The sequence below is a fragment of the Haliaeetus albicilla genome, chromosome 4 (genome assembly GCF_947461875.1).
Source record: "Haliaeetus albicilla chromosome 4, bHalAlb1.1, whole genome shotgun sequence".
NCBI classification, from domain to species: domain Eukaryota; kingdom Metazoa; phylum Chordata; class Aves; order Accipitriformes; family Accipitridae; genus Haliaeetus; species Haliaeetus albicilla.
Window position 1 is genome coordinate 25626059 of NC_091486.1, and position 19185 is coordinate 25645243.

At 36.5% G+C, this 19185-nt stretch overlaps 1 protein-coding gene across 13 annotated transcripts in view; it reads right to left on the reverse strand.

The window, feature by feature from the left end:
- The window catches only part of LNPK (lunapark, ER junction formation factor), a 43554-nt gene that overhangs the window by 2485 nt on the left and 21884 nt on the right, over positions 1–19185 (reverse strand). For all 13 annotated transcript variants that reach the window (XM_069781492.1, XM_069781484.1, XM_069781483.1 and 10 more), the window contains 4 exons: positions 13010–13228; positions 7676–7781; positions 6902–6972; positions 5451–5621 (listed from right to left, as the gene is read on the reverse strand). In XM_069781492.1, the coding sequence (XP_069637593.1) occupies positions 5451–5621; positions 6902–6972; positions 7676–7781; positions 13010–13228 (567 nt within the window). The remainder of the gene's footprint in view (positions 1–5450; positions 5622–6901; positions 6973–7675; positions 7782–13009; positions 13229–19185) is intronic.

Below are 19185 nucleotides of genomic sequence, written 5' to 3' on the forward strand. Positions count from 1 at the left end.
ATGTCTGCATTTTTTCTTCAGCCTCAAATTCTATGAATAAGTTTCTGCCTTTTCCTGCCACAATCCTTCCACACTTGGGTTACATTACTTCTTTCTTTATTGCTGCTGCTCAGGCTCGATTCAAAGTACAGGATGTGAGGAAGAGACAACTCCATGCCCTCTCAACTCATTTGTAGCATAGCCCAACCATTACTTGTTTGCAGAGTTTCAGTCCTGCAGTCCTCAACTGAATGAGGCTTAGCACTCTGCAGAAGTGACTTGTTCTTAGTCTGATCAAGGTAAAGAGACTATTCATTCAGCCTGATCAGGACAACGTCAAGCATCTACAACATGTTTGAGGACAGCACCAGGGACAACCAGCCACTAGCAGAAGCAAGCAGAAGGTTCTAATTAAAAGGAAAAAACTAACTGAGTGCATGTTCTAACTCTGTATTCAAAGGAACAGGAGAAAGATGCTGCTTTCCTTTTTATATTCTACTAAAAAGTATGGAGACACTGCTTCTCTGAGAAAAAATTGTCAGGTATTATGACTTTTCCCTTCACCTTGTTCTTGATTAAACTTAGTGAAACTCCTGAAACTCTCCAGAATATACAGTTAAAACAAACCAACTTACATGGAAAATTTTGGTCTGATAATTAAATCTGACAAAGTTATAAAGAACTAAAGAGTAGGTCCTTTAAATGAGAAGTCAGAGCAATCATAGTTAAGTGGTGCTACTAACTCCAACTATAAACATGACCAATCTTCATTAAACAAATACAGTGATTCCATTTTAAATGCATCAATTAATGGAAACCTTGCCTAAAGCCAGCTTGATCTCAATATTGCATGATTTAAGTTATTGTAAAAGCAGTAGCTAAGAAGAGAAAGCTCTAACAGTAAACTCAAAGATGACAAAAGAAAATTAGTGTTCTTGATGATTAATACTTAATCCATGATTTAACTGAAGAATATAGCTACACATACATGATATTAACAGCAAACAGCCCTATGCTGGCCTGAGGCAAATTTAAGAGCTGTATCAACGTAGCTTTAAAAACCTGCTCCTGGCTACAGCAGTTCCTTTTTTGCCCCCAACACTCCTACTTAATGCTTTGTACTTAGAAAGCGTATGTACTTCATATTGTCAGTCAGCTACACCTCTTCTTGTTGCAAAGAATATTTCACTGCATAACCAGTGAAATCTCAATACTGCATCTCTATTAACTAGAATATGTGTGTCTGTTATGCAGGAATTCACGAGAAAAAGGTATAAAATAATTACACTAAAACATAGCTGCTTTACTTGTACTTAGTGTAGGAAAAAACCACAACCTTAGCACCACTAAAGTCTGAAAGACATTAGACTTCCACACCATTTTCAGGACCTTTGGGACAAGTTTTCTTCACTACTGCAGCTCCCCATTAGGGCAGACTTTCACATGGTGCCATGTGTCTGAAATATCTTTAAGGAACACACGCTTCACAGTAGTCTGTGTTCATGGCTTTGATAATACAGAAAGCTATTTTGAAGCCTTTGAAAAAGAAGCCCGATAACAGCATAGCATTTGATTCCCTGCACCCTTTACATCCTACCAAAAAGGAAAGCTGTGTTGTTCAGCAAAATTGAACTGTGGTAGACTGGAAACATAATACATTTTTAAACCAGAAGAACTTGTTTACAAGTCATTAAACTCAAGTTGAGCTGACCCATATCCACCTGAGAAGTCATGGAATTCTAGCCATATTAGCTGAACTAAGGAAAGAGCACAGCAGGCAGAAACTCACATCTCTGAAAAGAAACAATGGCTTACAAAAAATATAGCAGGCTCATGCTGTCCTACGAAAGCAGAGCGTATTTGGTAAAAAGGCAAGCCAAAGCTGTGAAACAGAAAATGCCTCCAGTCCAGTTTGTCTTAAAAACAAACAAAAACCCCACACACTAACTCATACCATTCTGACCAGAACAAACACTCAAAGTTATTTCTTAGTCCTTTATCCTTAACCAGTTTTATTCCTAGATAAAGTTTCTGCTCCATCTATAACACTTGCCCAAAGCCAGGCTCTACTTTTAGTAGAACTCAAATAAGCATGCAATTAAAGTGCCATTATTTCTGGAGGACAGCATTATTGTGAACCTTTCTGTTGAACAAACCAAGTTTCTGCATCTGCCTTTTAAATGGAAGTTCTTTCAAACATACTAGCAGTTGCTGTATTCCAAGAATCCTTAAAAGTGACACAGCATTAAATCACCATAAAATATTTCATCAAGATGGTCAAGGAATTCCATAAAAATCTAGAGACAACACAGGAAGCTGTCTCCATAAAGTGCTGACCACAGTGGTGAAATCTGAAGTTCAAAGGCATCTAATATCATCACCAGATACTCACCACAAAATACTGAAGTAATCAAATTTTGTTTCAACCTTCGACCATTGCTAAACGCTAAACCTGAATCAAGAATGCAGCGTAACAGTACCAAATACAGGAAAGGCAAAACTAATCAAGAGGATAAAGGTGGTTCCTGTTGGCTTTTTCAATATGATCCAAACATTAATACTTCCAAGAGAAGTACATAAGAGAACAGACTAGCCTTTGATTAAAAGAATTCAAGATCAAGCCATTTAGGAAAAAAGGTAAGAAAAGAACTGAAGTATATTGTATATTGCTTCATTCTGGTACTAAAATTTCCCAAATTATTCTGAACAGGGAGGCATGATGTTTGTGCCAGTAATCTGCATCAGATTGACAGCGGACAACCCCATGTTTCCAGAGGATTAAAAAAAATCCAAGGTTCAGTGCCAACAGCACTCCCCATAACCATTCTTCAGATCTCTTATCCACAGGAATTGCATGTAACATGCTCGTCACTGCATGAGCACACAACTGAAAAGAGATTCAGTTTCATACTCTACTCATTAGTAAAAGTAGCTGACTGGTAAAAAATATTTATAGCACTTCTGTATCACATTAGCTTCCAGTTTCTTCAAGCTATACAGCTATGGTCTAAATGAGTTACAGATAAGAGTTGGATCTCCCTGTGCTGTCAACACTGTGGTGAAGTTGGGTTTCCTGATGTTAATGTTTGTTTACATCTGTAAGTGAAGATATTCTCTATTCTTGCTATGACAGCCACTATACTACTGTAGTGAACAAAACCCTTCCCCAGAGCTATACCTCAGTGATAGCTTCAAACCTTAAACTTACAATCAAGGAATATGTTCATTTATTAACAAATTCCGACTGCCTGTAAGCAGTTACATTTCAAATTAGGGTTCTGATGGAAAAAAGTGATTTACTGAAAAATGTTATTTTCTCATTCATAAGATATGACTTTGTAGCAAGTCGCAGGCAGTTAATGCACAGTGACAAACTGATAGGGTAGCACTGGCCTCTTCTACATCAACAAGACATTTCTCAGTTTTCAGTTATGTAAAATATTAACACACACTTATTTCTGGCTGCTTACTAATTATCAAAACAGAATTGTTTATATCTTGGAGATGCAATATTCAGAAAAGATCAGATATTTAAGCTAGATAAAACCAAAAAGTCAGTATACCAGTTATTTATTACTTATGCCTCTTCTGAAAACTTTCACCACACACTTCCTAGCAGGAAAAGGGAACTGGGGAACAAACCCCACAGTGGTTTCCTTTGTTGTTGTTTTTAAATAAAGCAGCAATACAAGACCACACCAACAAAACCCAAGTAATTTTCAGTGTTAAAGGTAAATTGGTAAAATCGCATTTACTGCAATAAAACTCTCCTATAATTTATCCCGAAATACTTGATAAAATTCTGCTTTCAAAAAAGCAAGTTATTTTGCAGAATTTTCACTCCTACATCTCAAGTGCCTAACGAAAGTCTCACACTAATTCTTAAGGTTTTACATTTTTTGCATCATCTAGAAAAACTGACTCAGCAGCTCAGACCCATTAAAGGCATAGTTTGATAAACATTTCCTTCAATGATAATACCAGCTTAATTAGCACGTCCCTCTCCCAAAACCTCTAAGAACCTGCAGTTATGGATAATACTCAGAAGCCCTCGAGACACACACCTCCAAGACCTGAATATCCATCTTTAAGGGCTTCCCTATTTGATTCACACAGAGGAAAATAAGCAAAGTTTTGAAGACTCCAGCAACAAATGATGTCTTTTCTATAAGAATCTTCTAACTTTAAAAGTAGCCAAGAAGCTACTAGCCTACCGTCCACTCACTGAAAAGATTATTAGATCATTTGAGGGCAAAGATGACATTCGCATCGTCTTAGCTTCAACCATTTGATTTCAATCTTACTTTCACACTAGTAATAGTACTTTTAATGAAGTAAGAGTGCATTATGGCACAAGAAAAGAAACCAACTAAGTCTTCCCTATAAAGCACCTGGCACCAGACGACATCTAGAGATGGCTACAGTTAGACACGCCTTCGCTACCAGTCTCATGCAGACTTCTCATGCCAGAAAGTAAAGGCCAACGCCTTTTTGTACTCTCTGTTAAAGATAATCAAGCAGAAACATTATTTCTGACAGTTTCCCACAGTTGGTGTGTTTCTAGCCTGAATCTCAGGGCTGTACACTATTCGATAGCTTCCCCCCATGATCCCTATTTAAACTAATGTAAAATCCCATCAAGTACTCAATAGCACATCTAACTGGAGATTCTCTGGTTTGAAATTATAATTTCTGGAGTCTTTTCAAACACTACATCTTCCTGTTGGCTGTACACCAGATGCCTACAGTATCTGCAGACTATAAAATGTCTCAAAAGGAACTATGTTAAATTAAAATTGACAATTTGTCTTTGAACTCCCTGAAATTAAACAAGGCAGTTTTACTAGATTTTCCTGCCCTGAGGAAAACAGCAAAAGGAACAAAGGCAGAAATTCCAACACACCTCAATCAAATGACCTGCTGAACACAGTGAAAGTTAACCACTTCGGGACATATTCCCTTCTTAACTATTTCTGTAATTTACAGTGCTATTTTCTGTCTGTTCGTCAGTAACATAAAAGTGAAAAATCTTGTTATGCCATCATTTGCATGAGACATATTGCCTAATATGAAGAAATTTTAGGGTACAGGACAGAAGACAACAGGATCAACAAGCTAAGCTAGAAGCAGGGACAAGAAGAATTGAAAAAATATAAACTGCAGCCACTACAAAATTAGAATAGAATAGACTATTTCAGTTGGAAGGCACCAACAATGATCATCTAGTCCAACTGCCTGACCAATTCAGGGCTGACCAAAAGTTAAAGCATGTTATTAAGGGCATCGTTCAAACGCCTCAAACACTGACAGGCATGGGGCATTAACCACTTTTCTAGGAAGCCTGTTCCAGTGTTTGAGTTCTTCAGTTGTTCTTATTCTTATAAAAAACTCGTCTAAACAGAGAGCTAAATGACAGGGGGGATTTCATTAGATATTAAAAAAAGATCAGACTTCATGAGATTAACACATACCTTCTGTCTGTTGAGTCTCCTGGGGCTTTCTCTCTCTAGGTTCTAGAGGCTCAGTTTCAGATGGCAATTCTGCAGATTGCTTTTTTTCAAAACTGAAGTCTGGAAGTCGTGGAGCCTGCGGTCTAGTTTTTCTTGCAGGATTCAGGAAAAAGCAGTAGGCACACCTAAATGCTACACAAAAGTACACCCTATAAGTAGCCTCACTACTTAATTTCACATTCCACCTTTATTCCTACACTATATTCTGACTGTCCTAAATACTAAAAACAGAGACTTAAATAAGTGACTATCAATACCCAGGAGTACCTCCATTAAATTTACACAAGCTGCTCCATATAGCTCCATTTTTAACTTCAGCATACATTTGCTTCTTAAAAACCTGTTTGCTTTCAGCTCTGCTGCACTTATGAGTACTGCCCACCACTGTGAAAGGTTTGACCACAATGAACAAAATAATGCAATTCAGTACCACCAGATGTTGCCACATGGTGTTCTTCTATTCTTTCCTACAAAAGAATTAAGTTGGCAGATGAGTTTTTTTTTTTCTCTTAAGATGCCACTTTCCTCGCCCTTTGAGTAAGGAGATGCTATGGATTCTGCAAAATATGTCTCACTCTGCTTTTTGAGGAGCATTCTGCTCCAATGGTGCTTAATTCAGAAAAGGTAGTTTTGTTCTGGAGAAATACTGGATACCACTTTATAGTTAAATGCGTATTTCCCCCACCCAAGACAAAGGAAGAAGTGGCAATTTCTTGCACAGTTGAATTATGAACTTACTTGAGCTAAGATGACCAATAGACTACAATATCTTTGGTTCCACAGGAAACATTCAGCTTATTCTTACAATGCTGTATATTTACTCATAAAATTAAGCAAAACAAAAAAGAAGATTTATCTAAGATTCCCTCATTTCTTAAGCATCAGGCTTACACCTGTGGTAGAAAGGAGGCAAAATAAAACATCTGTGTTCAATAAAGAGCTGTGTCTGTCTTAAGTTATTGTCAGCCGTAAATTCACATATAGCCCCCTAGGGCTTGTTCCCACTCCTTTTCCGATACCTCCCCAAGATCATCTTGCCAAAGCAAAATTTTGTTTAAGTTCTGGTAAAAGAGGCACACTTTCATGTCAGATAGTTTCTCAATATAAAACCCTTCTGAGAACCATTCATAGCCAGTAGCAATTCTCAGGGATGTATTGGAGGAGGCTTATTTCTACTGAATAGTTTTCTACACATAAAATCCTTGGCCTGAAGGTTGCAATAAAGTACTTCTCTAAGACTTGAAGTGAATCTTAAGACACAGAGTAATAAGTTACCATAAAACTGTTCCCGTATGAAGTGGCATTTCACAGTGTCAGTTAAGTACTTAACTGCAACCAGAATGAAGTATGATGCATATTAGTTATGAAACGTAAGCCAACTAATAGAGAGTCTACCACAGTTTAGCTCTTACCTATGTATTCAAACTCTTCCTTCAAAGCCATACCATTGTGAGAAAAACATTGCTGACATATAAGGGCATACCTAGAAAACATGAAGAATATATAATTACATACCTTTAAGTAATAACACACTGAAGTGAGATGCATTTTACCTTAGATATTGACTAATAGCTTAGATATTTACTCTTTAAAATAATTTCCACAGTGAAATAATTATCCTTTAAAGCAAACTAAATCTGTATATTAAATAATAGTTTTTAAAGTTGGTTTAAAAACAGTGATTCTTAGCTACAATTTAAACCTCATGGTTCAATATACTTTTAATATCATCATTGTCAGAAAATAACATCCAAATTAAGTTTATATTTCATTAGAATATAGTCAATATGAAAAGTGACCATGGTTAACATGAAAGTTCTGATATGTTTGGATCGTTCTGAAGGCAATCTGAAAGCATTTATAATGGTAATAAAGCTAAAGTGCTGAGATAATTTTTTTTATATTTTTAGGTCAAAGTATAATTCATTCACTCACTCCAGCATAGATTTTTCTCTTTGTATCACATGGCTAATCCTACCCAAACTAGAGGTTTGGTTTTTTTAAAATGTTACTGTTTTTCCTACAGTGATTTCAGGTGAAACACTGAAAAAGGGCCATTTCATTATGAAAGTTTTGGACAAATTAATTTGCAATTCTTTTAACCTTGACAGGTCTGGCTTAAAAAAAGCAGTTAAGAAGCTTCCTATCTCTTAAGTGTTTAGGTATTTCCTTTAGCAACTCTTTACCTGTTCTGAGGACCATCGCCAACCAAATATTCAATAACTCTATCCACAACTCCTCTTTCTCGAGGAAGAATAGGTCTTGCTAAAGGAGGGCCTGGAGGATGAAGACCTAGGAAGACATGAACTATGTCAAAATTATTTTCAACTATATTATTATATATGATATTTCATTGTGCATGCTACTGTTAATAAAATAATTGCACCTACTTAATATACATGGCCATATTTCTTAGTCCACTAGAAAAACTGCTAGGATTTTTAAAGCCACACTAGTTGAAAGTTCCTCCTCTGCTCCTTTAGCTTATAATCTTATTAAATCACTCTACTTTTACACCTTGCATAGGTAATTAAATTTGTAATTTCTAAAGAACTTAAGGCACCAACAGTATTTAACGATTACTCACAAACAGAGGATTTTTAAGCAAAAAAACCCACCTCCTCATTTGAGTTTTCTTCATATACTCTCAACTCTGCATATTCAACACTTAAAATTTACACCAATAAATCAGGTAAAATCAATTACAACAGTAGAAGAGCTAAAGATGTTACCAAAGAAGCATCCACTGGTTTCTGTGTAAATATTATACTGCATGAGCATGCTCTCAGTGTGCATTCAGTCTACATTATTAAACCTGTCTAGCCATTTGGCAGTTTGGTAATCCCATGTTTAATGGAAGGTTGGATTACCTTCATATTTATGCTCAGTCGAAGAAGCCAGAAGGCTACTATTAAGATACCACTTTTCATATCCCACATGTTTAACAAACTACTATCAAAATAAAACTCCATTAAGAACAGGTAACAGCAATAGCTGGTACTACCTTTTTCACCTCTGTTTACATATGGCAGTTAAAGTAGACCAACGGCACAAACTTGTCTTTCCACAAAGTTTTGTACAATAGACCAGATGTTTTAAGACCACTGCAAGCTGCCAGTTTCCATTATATAGCTTTGAGTTCTTATGTCTACCTTCCTTTCCAGCCCTAAAACAGAAGATGCTAGGCATAATGCACAAAACACAATTTGGTAAGAAACTAAGTCTGAATCATTCAGATGTGACCATTCAAATATAGTATCTGAAACTTCTTCCCAAGACCATGCTCCTGGCCAAGAGGCATTTTACACAAGCACAGGCAGTATTAAATTACAGTACTTTCAACAAACAGATACCAGACAGATAGTCTTGAATGCAAGATAATTAAGTGAGCACTTAGGGGTGGGGGGGCAACAACCAGACTTAAAGTGTTTATTTCCGTAAGACCTTTATGAATTACATTCAAAAGCCACAAAAAACAATGTTTGAGTAGGACAACGAACCAGTCCTTTCGGAACTCAAACTAGGACAAAATGGTCAGCTTCAAGCCACCTGAAGGCATAATTATGAAACCTGACAGATAAGACTCAGTTTAACCCAATGACCAAATTACTTGTAACAATGTGAAAGTCCTATTCAAGCTTAAGATAGTTAAGAAGGTTAGACAGAAAAAAATTCAACTAATATTAGCAGGTTTCATACTGAGATGAGCATATAGTAATCTGAAGCCATGCAAGAACTAAGTATATTTAATTCGTAGAAGTAAAATTCCCAAGGCATGAAAAGCGACCAGTGTTTTCTCAGGGAAGAGTTCCGGCTTGCAGCGATTCTTGCTACATCCAGTAAAAACAGATATACAAAAGGCATGGCTTAAAAGAAAGGCTTTTAGTGACCACAGATTCAGCCTTCATTTCTCTTTTCAATTTGCTGTATGCTTCCAGTATTTTTCTTGAGAAGATATGTTTCACAGAATCCCCCATAATGCCCAATAAACAAAGAGGAAGCTAAAGGGCAAAACAAACTAAACCCAATGTCTGAAGATGCAAAAAGGATTTTTTAAAAAATCCAAATAAAGGACTACTAAGAGAGTAGAGTTTGTTAGCAAGTTAAACAATTCAGAAGGACATTTAATTGAAAGATACTGTGGAAAAAAACAGTGAACTTCAAGCTTCTCGGAGACAGATTTAGCTTTCTTGTAGCACCTTAGCTGGGGCCAGCACCAGGACATGCACAGTCATAGCTTCCGACACAACTGATACTCTTTCATAAACATACGCACAGAAGTAACACGTAGCTCTTAAGTACAGTACACACAGACAAAGACAACCCACCAAGTCTTACTATTTGGTAAGCTGATCCAAGATGGGCTTTAAGTTTAAATACAGCATTAAACATATCTGCCAGCAATTACCATCTCAAGCCTTCTACCTTTTAATCTTCACAGATCAGAGCAACAAAGGAAAGAGTAACTTATGGCAGAATGTGCTACATTGCGGTAAACCTCAAGCAGAATGCCACACACAGCTAACCTCCATCCTCTATGGCAAACCTCAGAAGCATTGTAGAAATCAAACATTCAGCAGTGCCCTCTCTAAGTGCTACACATAGAATGACACTAATCTGGCCATTAAGGTTGCAATATTTCTAACAGCACAGCCTTTCAGAATACCTCTCATCAATACTGGATAATTGACCTAAATTGACTGTCCTAATCTTTACAAGCACAATAAAATGTGATCAGAAAATACTGCAATTTACAACCTTTCAATAAGCACAAAAAAGTTTCATGCTTAACACAAATGTTTTTAAAATAACCCTCATTTTCACAAACAAGAGAACTGAATTCAGGAGATATGAATCAGTGAATGCATTCCCAAGTTATTCCTGTATTCTGTCAACAAGCAGGAACCCAGACTAAAAAAAAACCTCACAGCAGCAAGGCAGAACAAATTCAGTGCAACATAAACTGGACCTAATGCTTCACTTTATAGATTCTGTCCAGAGAAGAGTTAAGGCAAAATGTATTTCCTAAAGCTTCACAAAAAAAAACTGAAATACCCAATACTTCCATTTAAAAAAAAAAAAAAAAAAAAAAAAAAAGAGTGAATGGAGAACGTCTGACATAGGTGTGAAGTAAAGGTCTGGAGCATTGATATAATCCGCAATAAAATTAAAACTCTAGAATAATTTTGTGAATACCTGGCTAACACTCAAACGTATATTTAGCCCTATATTCAAAAAAACAAATTTTCATATGACCTGTATATCACCAATATATGAAAAGTTTCTAGAGGTTATTTAATTTTTACCTCGTTTATTAAAGTTACACAGAATGAAACATCACAACACACTCCAAGAACAACTTCAATTACCTGCCTACTAATAACTCAAACCAACCATCTTAGTTCTCATGCTGTTATGGACACCAGTAATTAATATAAACATCAAAAGCAATCATTGTAGAAAGACTGGTCATTTCTGCAAAGCTTGGCAAACTCTCAACTACCTGCTGGTTATTAATTTTCAAACATATGGGCGCTCTGTGGTAATACACGTTAAATTGATTCTCCTCTACAAAATATAGTATAATGAAAATGAATTATTAATCTTCTCCAAAGTAGAGATAATTAAGGCTATTCCTATTTGTTGCAAGCTATGCATAAACTTTGATGCAACAATACTACCTTTATAGATACTGAATTTATGTACTTTTCACTACAGCAACATGACTGAGATTTTATATGCCTGGAAGGTTTGGGGAAATTCAAGACAAAACAGGGCTTCCACATTAACAGACAACTGCAGTGGCCTCCATTGCTATCTATGACAAAATAACACATTTGGTCAAAACACCAGTTATTAATGAGAAAAAACAAAAAATGTGCTTATAAAGCAGTATCACAAAAACTACATGAAATATTTTAATTAACAGGCTTAGCAACTGTCCTTTCAAACAAGTCCATTAATACTTTCTTTCTTCTTCCTCTAAACCATTTCTGCAGTAAAGGCTAAATTTTATCCAGCTTATTCAATGTGCCTGAATCTTCCCCTAAGAATAAAACTATTATATAGCTGGTATTATTTTATTATATAGCCAGCTTCTTATACAAGGAGCCTGTGTTTTTAAACTCATTAAGGAATTTTCAGTAAGCAGGTTTCAGTAAACATAGTTTGTAACCAAATGACAAATTTCCTGGTGCAAGGAGCTGATTTCTGGTACTTCAAGATAATCAAGACTTACTAATAGCTTGCCTTTACAATTCACTTCAGGGATAAAAACAAATTTAGCAGCTTTGTAATATAGGTAAACAATTACTAACAAAAAATAAGACTTAATGGACTCTGCAGATAAGTGAGAAATCACAGCTTCTCATGACAAGTTTATTCCACTACACTAAACAATATGAACAGGCATTTTAAGATCTTGGGCAGCTGAATGTTCCATTATGAGATCAGGTGTCAATATATTATGTATAGTCCTACTTTTAGATCATATCATAGAAGTTAGTAAGCAAGGACATACAGTTTGTAAGACCTAAGTAACTTAAACATCAGGAACACAGGGCAGAGAAAAATATTCTTGATCCCTGTATAAAGAGCAAAGAACTACTCCACATTACAGTGGTGCTCAGAAGATTCTTGGCAAGTTGCATCCCTTCTATTTTCAAGACAGCATTTCATCTCCTTTCTTGCCTTGTGATCCAACTTGCCAGACATCCTGCAACAAATGAAAGGCCTGGCACTAACCCATACACAGCTTTACCATGCATGAGGAGAACGAGAACAACACCTCCCACCCAAAACTCTAAAATTTCGCTATCCCTCCTATGGAATTTAGTTCATGTTCTATTAAATAAAGTCCATTCCATCTGAACACCAAGTCAGAAATCAAGGAAAAAAGCATTTTCAGGATATGAAACCAAATTTTAAGGAGCTCTCATTTCTACCACATTTCAACCTGTTGCTAAACTTTCAGCTCTTGTACCAAAATAACAATGCGATTTGAGAAGAATTCAGCTACAACATAGACAACTTTTCTGGTGTATTTGGTATTTTACACTTTAATCTATGAGTATAGATTGCATGACTATACCTCCTAGAGTAAAAATTTAAATAAATGTCAGGATGCATGTTAAAAAATATGTGCAGGGTTTAGTGAGAAACATGAATGTATTCTGAAAGTGTTCTCCTCTGTACCTGATTTATATAAGTGTAGAGCTCTTCTAAACTAAGAACATAAAAGGGTATGCTATATTGTTGACTACAGAATACTGCAAAGTTTTATTGCCATTTAAACAAAGAAGCCATAACAGTTAAATGAGCTCAGGCAATAGGTTTCAGCATCAAAAGGTGCCAGCTGTAAAGAGTTATGGCTAATTGAATATGGAACTCCTGCTTAATCAGATAACAGCTCTGCTATTTCCAAATGAAATGCCATTTCCATACTGTCTGAAAATGGCCTATTTTATTGGTAACCAGAGAAAACAATATAAACGGTAAATAACATTAAGTGCTCTGTTTACCCATTCCAGGCACTGAAGTAGCAGGGGATCCAGGGTGTCTTGGTAAAACATTTGATTGCAAGGATGGTACAACAGTTCTTTCTGGGGGTCCACTCAATGCTGATGTGTCTCTCTGCAGATTAGGAGATGCTGGAACCAGTGATTTTGGAGAGCCTTGTTTAGGAGTCACAGGTGGGGGCGTAGAAGCATTTCTTTGAGCTGTGGTCCTCTGACGGATTTCTGATAAGAAATGTGCATACTGAATTTAACATGTAGCATTATAAGCAAGAGATTAGTAAAAGTACATTAATATCGTTGTTCCAATCAGCAAATTAGAGTCAAACAAAACAGAAGGGTCTATGACTAAAGATCACCAGCTGCCTGGCTGAGCATGTCATAGAAATAAACCCCCACACAGAACACTATATTTTAATAGCAGTAATTTATTATAACTGTTAAATACTTAGTGCAAAATTCTTCTAGAAGAAAATCAGCAGATACCTACCTTACGATTCTGTTCTGTAAGGCAGAGTGTTGGAGATATGAACAGCTAGATTCAAACCACAACATACAGATAGAACTGACCACTGTTTTTACTCTATAGTTTAAACATGCTTCCAAGTATTTGGCTTTCCATGGGACCAAAAACTACTCAGTCAATGTCTAAAATACCCAGACTAAGTGCCCAGAGTTATTAAAAATTTTTCAGATTGGATAAATGAAACAATTCTAAAGTCAGAAGAAAATGTAATGCTTCATTCGGATCATATAGTTTCATTCACTTTTCAGCAACCGTACCAACAAGCCACATGCTTGGATTTTCACAAAGCAAGAATGGGCTTTGCTGGAACATGTCCTTACCTCTACCTCTTCTCACTCCACTATCACAGTTACTATTAAATCACTATTATGAAAAACTTAAGAGGTTTCCTCAGTTGTTCTTACCTGAAGTCAGAGTTCTCATTAACACCAATGGGAATATCATCCCAATAATACATTAAGGTTTGGATATTATAATATTCATGCAAACCTGAAGTTCCATTATATTTATCTGCAAATTTGTTCCTCAAAACAAGACAGGAACAGTGCTCATGAAGAGCAGCCACTATCATCTATTTCTCATCCCATCTATACCCAATCACCTCTAGGGAGCCTTTGAAATACACTATTGCAACAAAACAAATTGAAATGTAACCCTCACTTTAGGGCTGTGGACATTAACATGGTTAACAAGTGACAGCTTAGTCTCTAAAAGGTACACTCCAAGAATGCCTACACCTACGGCTATAGTACCCTACAGAGTTAGTATCTAGCACCCACATTAGTTTGAACAAGCTTGCTTGTCTTCCTTCACAACAAATGGAATTTAACATTAAAATTGGACTTTAAATTCAACTCCCCGAGTTTCAAGATTAGAGAGATTTTATGTGCTGACTTTGTGTCAGAATGGAAGAGTTTAAATCCTTAGCAGGCAGTTTGCAGGTCCACTGGTGACCAGCCACAGGGAGATGGGTGTGCTGAAGTCTGAAGAAATGATCCCTGTCCCTGAAAGTACACCACTACCACACTAAGCTTCTGTACGGGTGGAGGAGTCGGGGAGCATGCAACATCAGCCTACACTAGCTAAGAAAGAGTTGCTGTTGCTGGAGTACTGGGTCAAACACAAAAGCTCGGCTGGAAAATCGCCAACATCTAGTGCCACAAAATTGCAACATACATAGGCTACGTTCTTGCCTACTTATCTGTACATATAAATAGGATTAATAGACACCAGAAGAAAGAATAAGAGACTCTTTTGTAGCATCAGTTAGAAGACTACAGCTGCACAAAGTCTTACTAAAAATCCAGCTAGTTCAGTTTCCTACAGAGCAGAACAAATTACTAGTTTTCCCATGCCACACCTTCATGTGCATGACTGCATTACTTCACACAACTTTATCATCCAAGTAAGATCACCCAATGAGTATGAAGATTCTATATTTTAACTTGGTTTTAGGAAGTAAAGCTTGTCTCCTCACTACTTAAACTGTTCAGAATCTGGAAACCAGGATAAATTGGTGAGGTAGTTGCAGAAATTCCTTTAAGGTTTCCTTGGTGACCTGTTTCTATTTTTAAAATAAAACTTTCAACACAGGAGCAGTTTTCATCAAGAATTCATTTATGATGAACCTCACCATTGACATTTCTTTGAGAGCTTTTTGTGAGACCTCAGTAGTAACCTTTCAGGTCTAACTACACTAGAATTGCATCATCCTCTCCATGCCATCTGACCAACAGGCAAAACTCATCTACAAACAATATATTCATTCTGCCCCATGATTTTTTTATCCATACATTCAAGTTTGTGTTATAGTTTCTGCTCATGTACTAGTTTCAAAAAATCAAGCTAAAAGTATGCAATTTCTCAACTCTTCTCAGCTCCACAGATCTTTAAAAAAGATGAATGATAAATATGAAGCCCAGCTCCACTTGTTCCAAGATCACTTTAAGTATCTACAAAAAGACATTTTAATCCACTGCTAAGATTTTCTTCATTCTTTTTCATTATAAAGCCTGCCTTAGTATGGTTTTACATATAAAAATGTCAAAGATCATGACTATAATTTCTACATATGGATGTTACTTCTACATTTTGAAGGCTGTCTTCCTATATCATGTGGTTTAAGCACGTCAGTTTTGGTTGCTTAACACCTCTGAGTCTGTTTTGATAGGTCACAGATGTATCCACATTTATTCTGAGCCCATAATACACACACTATTTCTAAGCAATTTCCATGCCACGTGCAAGAGCTTTGCCCCTTTTGCCTATTCTTTCTGAAGACTCATTTTTGGCAAACCTCCTTTAAAAAGACTTTCAATTTTTAAAAAGTTACTGCTACTTCAATGACTCTTTCCCCATATTTTTGCTCCTACAGAGATGTTGAGCCCAAGTACTTTACAGTCAGTAATAGAGAGATGTGCTTCAGTAGTTTTAGTCTCATTACAGAGGTAAGAATGCAAGACTCGTGAATAACCTGATATCATTTTGTGGAAACTAGCAACAAGGCTTCCCTCCTCCACACACACTCCCTGCCCCTGACTTAGAAGTTGATTAGGCCGTCAGTCTATTCTTATTTCATACTTAAGAGAACTTGTCAACACTCTGCTGCTCCCCAAGTAAGAGAAGTTACCAGAACTAACATTATGAGAAAATGAGAAATGCTCTACTTGGCAAGACCAACAGTCCATCCATCCCAGTAGATTATCTCTTACGTCATCTCTCAGAGTGGTTGTAGATGTTATTTAAAGACAACACACAAATCTGAATGCTTTCTGTTGCCTACATCTGATACCACCCCCAGGATCCATAAACGCATTGTCAGGGACATTAGAGACTACAGCCCTGTTTAATCATTTTAGTACCACATATGGACCCTGTTGCCCATGAACTCCTCTAATTCCTTTTAAACCTGCTGTCCGCTTCCACAATACCAGCCCTAATATTCTTCTGCAGTAAGTGGATATGATCTATATAGTTCTCAAATTGCCTTGTGTTGAGATGCAACGTGTTAATAATGAGCCTCTTGCAAAGTTCCAGATTTCCATAACTCAGGTTCCACAAGTTTGCTAACATGTATATTGTGTTAGCGTTGAGATATGATGGACAGCTACTGCTGATGTAGGTTTAATGAAGTTCTGCAATTTTCCAAGGTTTTTTCTTCCCTGAATGATTTTAGTGCATCTGCAAACCAACTGTATGAAGACAGATAAATAACTTAAAAATAGAACTTTTATTCTTCAAGCAGACTAGAGTCCAAATTCTGCAGTTACTAGCACTGAACAATACAAATACATAAGCAGGCACATTACTTAACAGGGCTGCTACTCACAACTGATGATTCAGTATGATCTCTTAAAGAATATTGCCAGTGGTGAGACAGCTGTATCTTTCATGTTTACAAGCATAACAATTTTATTTCTCCCTGACTTCAAAACTCCTTGATTTCTGTAGAAAGAATACATCATTTTTAAAGAGCTAGAGCACAATGCAGGTCAACATACAGTTCACATAACTTGCTGGCAAAGACCAACCAAGAATTTTCTTTCTTCCTCCTCATGCCTGTATGCATCCCACAGCTTACAACCATCTGTTATTGCATTATTTTTAATTCAGATCATGGAGTGATCTCATTTACAATACAGCCCTGCTAACAGTTGTATTAGCACAATGAAGGGAGTAGGTATCAACAACAGGATATTGTTGATAAATATTTATTCCACTGCCAATATATACTCACCCTTTTTTTTTTCCATACAACCTCAGTACTGAATAACTATATGCTCATTAACTCTACCCTTCAAAACATTTCTGAACAGAAAAAAATTGCACGTAAGTTTTCAAATTCCTTTCCTTCTGGATTTCCAGGTGCTTTCTTAGGTCAAACTCAAGATTCATCTGAATCATCTGGTAAAACTACAATTATTTAAGAAGTGCATGTCAAAATCACAAAAATTGCAAAAAGACCTAAATATATATGAAAATTGGGCCACTACCAGTTGTTTTTGAGAACCAGCTACTATGTAATGCTGATTAAATTTTTTGTACTAATTAGCATGATGCACAAGCTTCCATTTCAACTGGTAAGTCAAAAACATACCAACTAACCAACCTTCCATCAGCTGCCTCATATACATCACTGTCCAATCTGATTACACACTGGTCGTTATTTACCCTCTTTTCAAAAAGACTCAGTTACAGACCTCAAGATAATGAGTTCTGCTGCCTGGCTAGCTTGTGTCTAAAGTGAGCAAAGAGAAGACCAAGGAAGCTTTAATGTTAGCTTGTTAACAGATATTTTATTATTCCCAATCACTATAATTCTACCACATATTGCATACACCAAATTACACCACAACCACACTAAGGTGTCACCTAGTTACAGTAAGTTATATACTGCACAGAACAGAATCTAATATTTGTTTGGGGCAGATATTATTTAGTGTGAACCGCAATAAGCTAGTAGGTTTTTGATAGCTAAAAACTGAAATAATTACTGCACATACCAAGAAAAAGTTATTTAGAAAGTAAGTCTCCATAATTTCACAAGCTAAAGACAAACACAGCATGTCCCTCCTGAACTATAATGCATCTACAAAATACGATAAACTGAATATCCACTTTTACACGGACAAAAAGCAGCACCAATTCTAAATTCAGTGTGTTGGAGAACAGACCGGAAAAACAGAAAAAAAGGAAATTGTGCTGTATATGAACAAAATTATATAGAATCATAGAATCACTTAGGTTGGAAAAGACCCTTATGATCATCGAGCCCAACTGTAAGCCATGATAACTTACAAAATTTATTTTCCAAAATCCTTTCCAAGGCTAAACTGCACTTTTATTCAGGATAAAGTAAATTGCTTAATTTAATGTGGATGCACCTAGAGAAGTTGAATAATGTTTGAATCAGAAGTGTACTTTACATTTTCTCAGTTGTGTGCCCAGAGTTCTCTGGTTCACACCACAACACAGAGAGCAGCACTTATACTCTTCCCAAATGAAACTAAACTGAAAAATGCCCTCCACCAGGTCCATGAGACCAGTTTACAGCTAGCCTTAAATAAAAACCCTAAACATATATAGTGTGGTCAAACACCTTAGCAACTACTGTTTCACTCCACAAATCCACTCTTATACTACACTTACTAATGCAGACCACAGCCCATAGTGACTGGCTCTCAGAAATACTTCTAACTCTCTTGGAACCTCTCCCTCAGCCCTTCTATTAAGAGTTAAGTCAAAAATCAACAAAACACATCATATGCTGGATCCAGCTAACTTGTTTTTTACTAACTCGGAACCCTGGATCAAAAGCACACACACTGTGCTTTGTAAACCCAAACATGCACAGGACTATTTAACTAATAGAGACTGAGCAACTCACTTGTCACCATCACTACTTACACAGCCTGGGCAGAGCAGAACAGAACAATCAAAACTCCTTAGGAGTTTCAAAAATGCTGGTGATTATCTCTTAATAAAGCCAGGCTAACTAAAGACCTCATTGTCTCTTTAATTTATAGCTACTTATCTCTAGATAGAAACACACATTTCCAAGCAGTTTCATCCCCTGGTCAGCATTACTTGCATTCTACAAACAGATGTTATTCTACTTCTGGAGGGATTTCTAAGGAGAAAAAACTCTTTTTAAAGA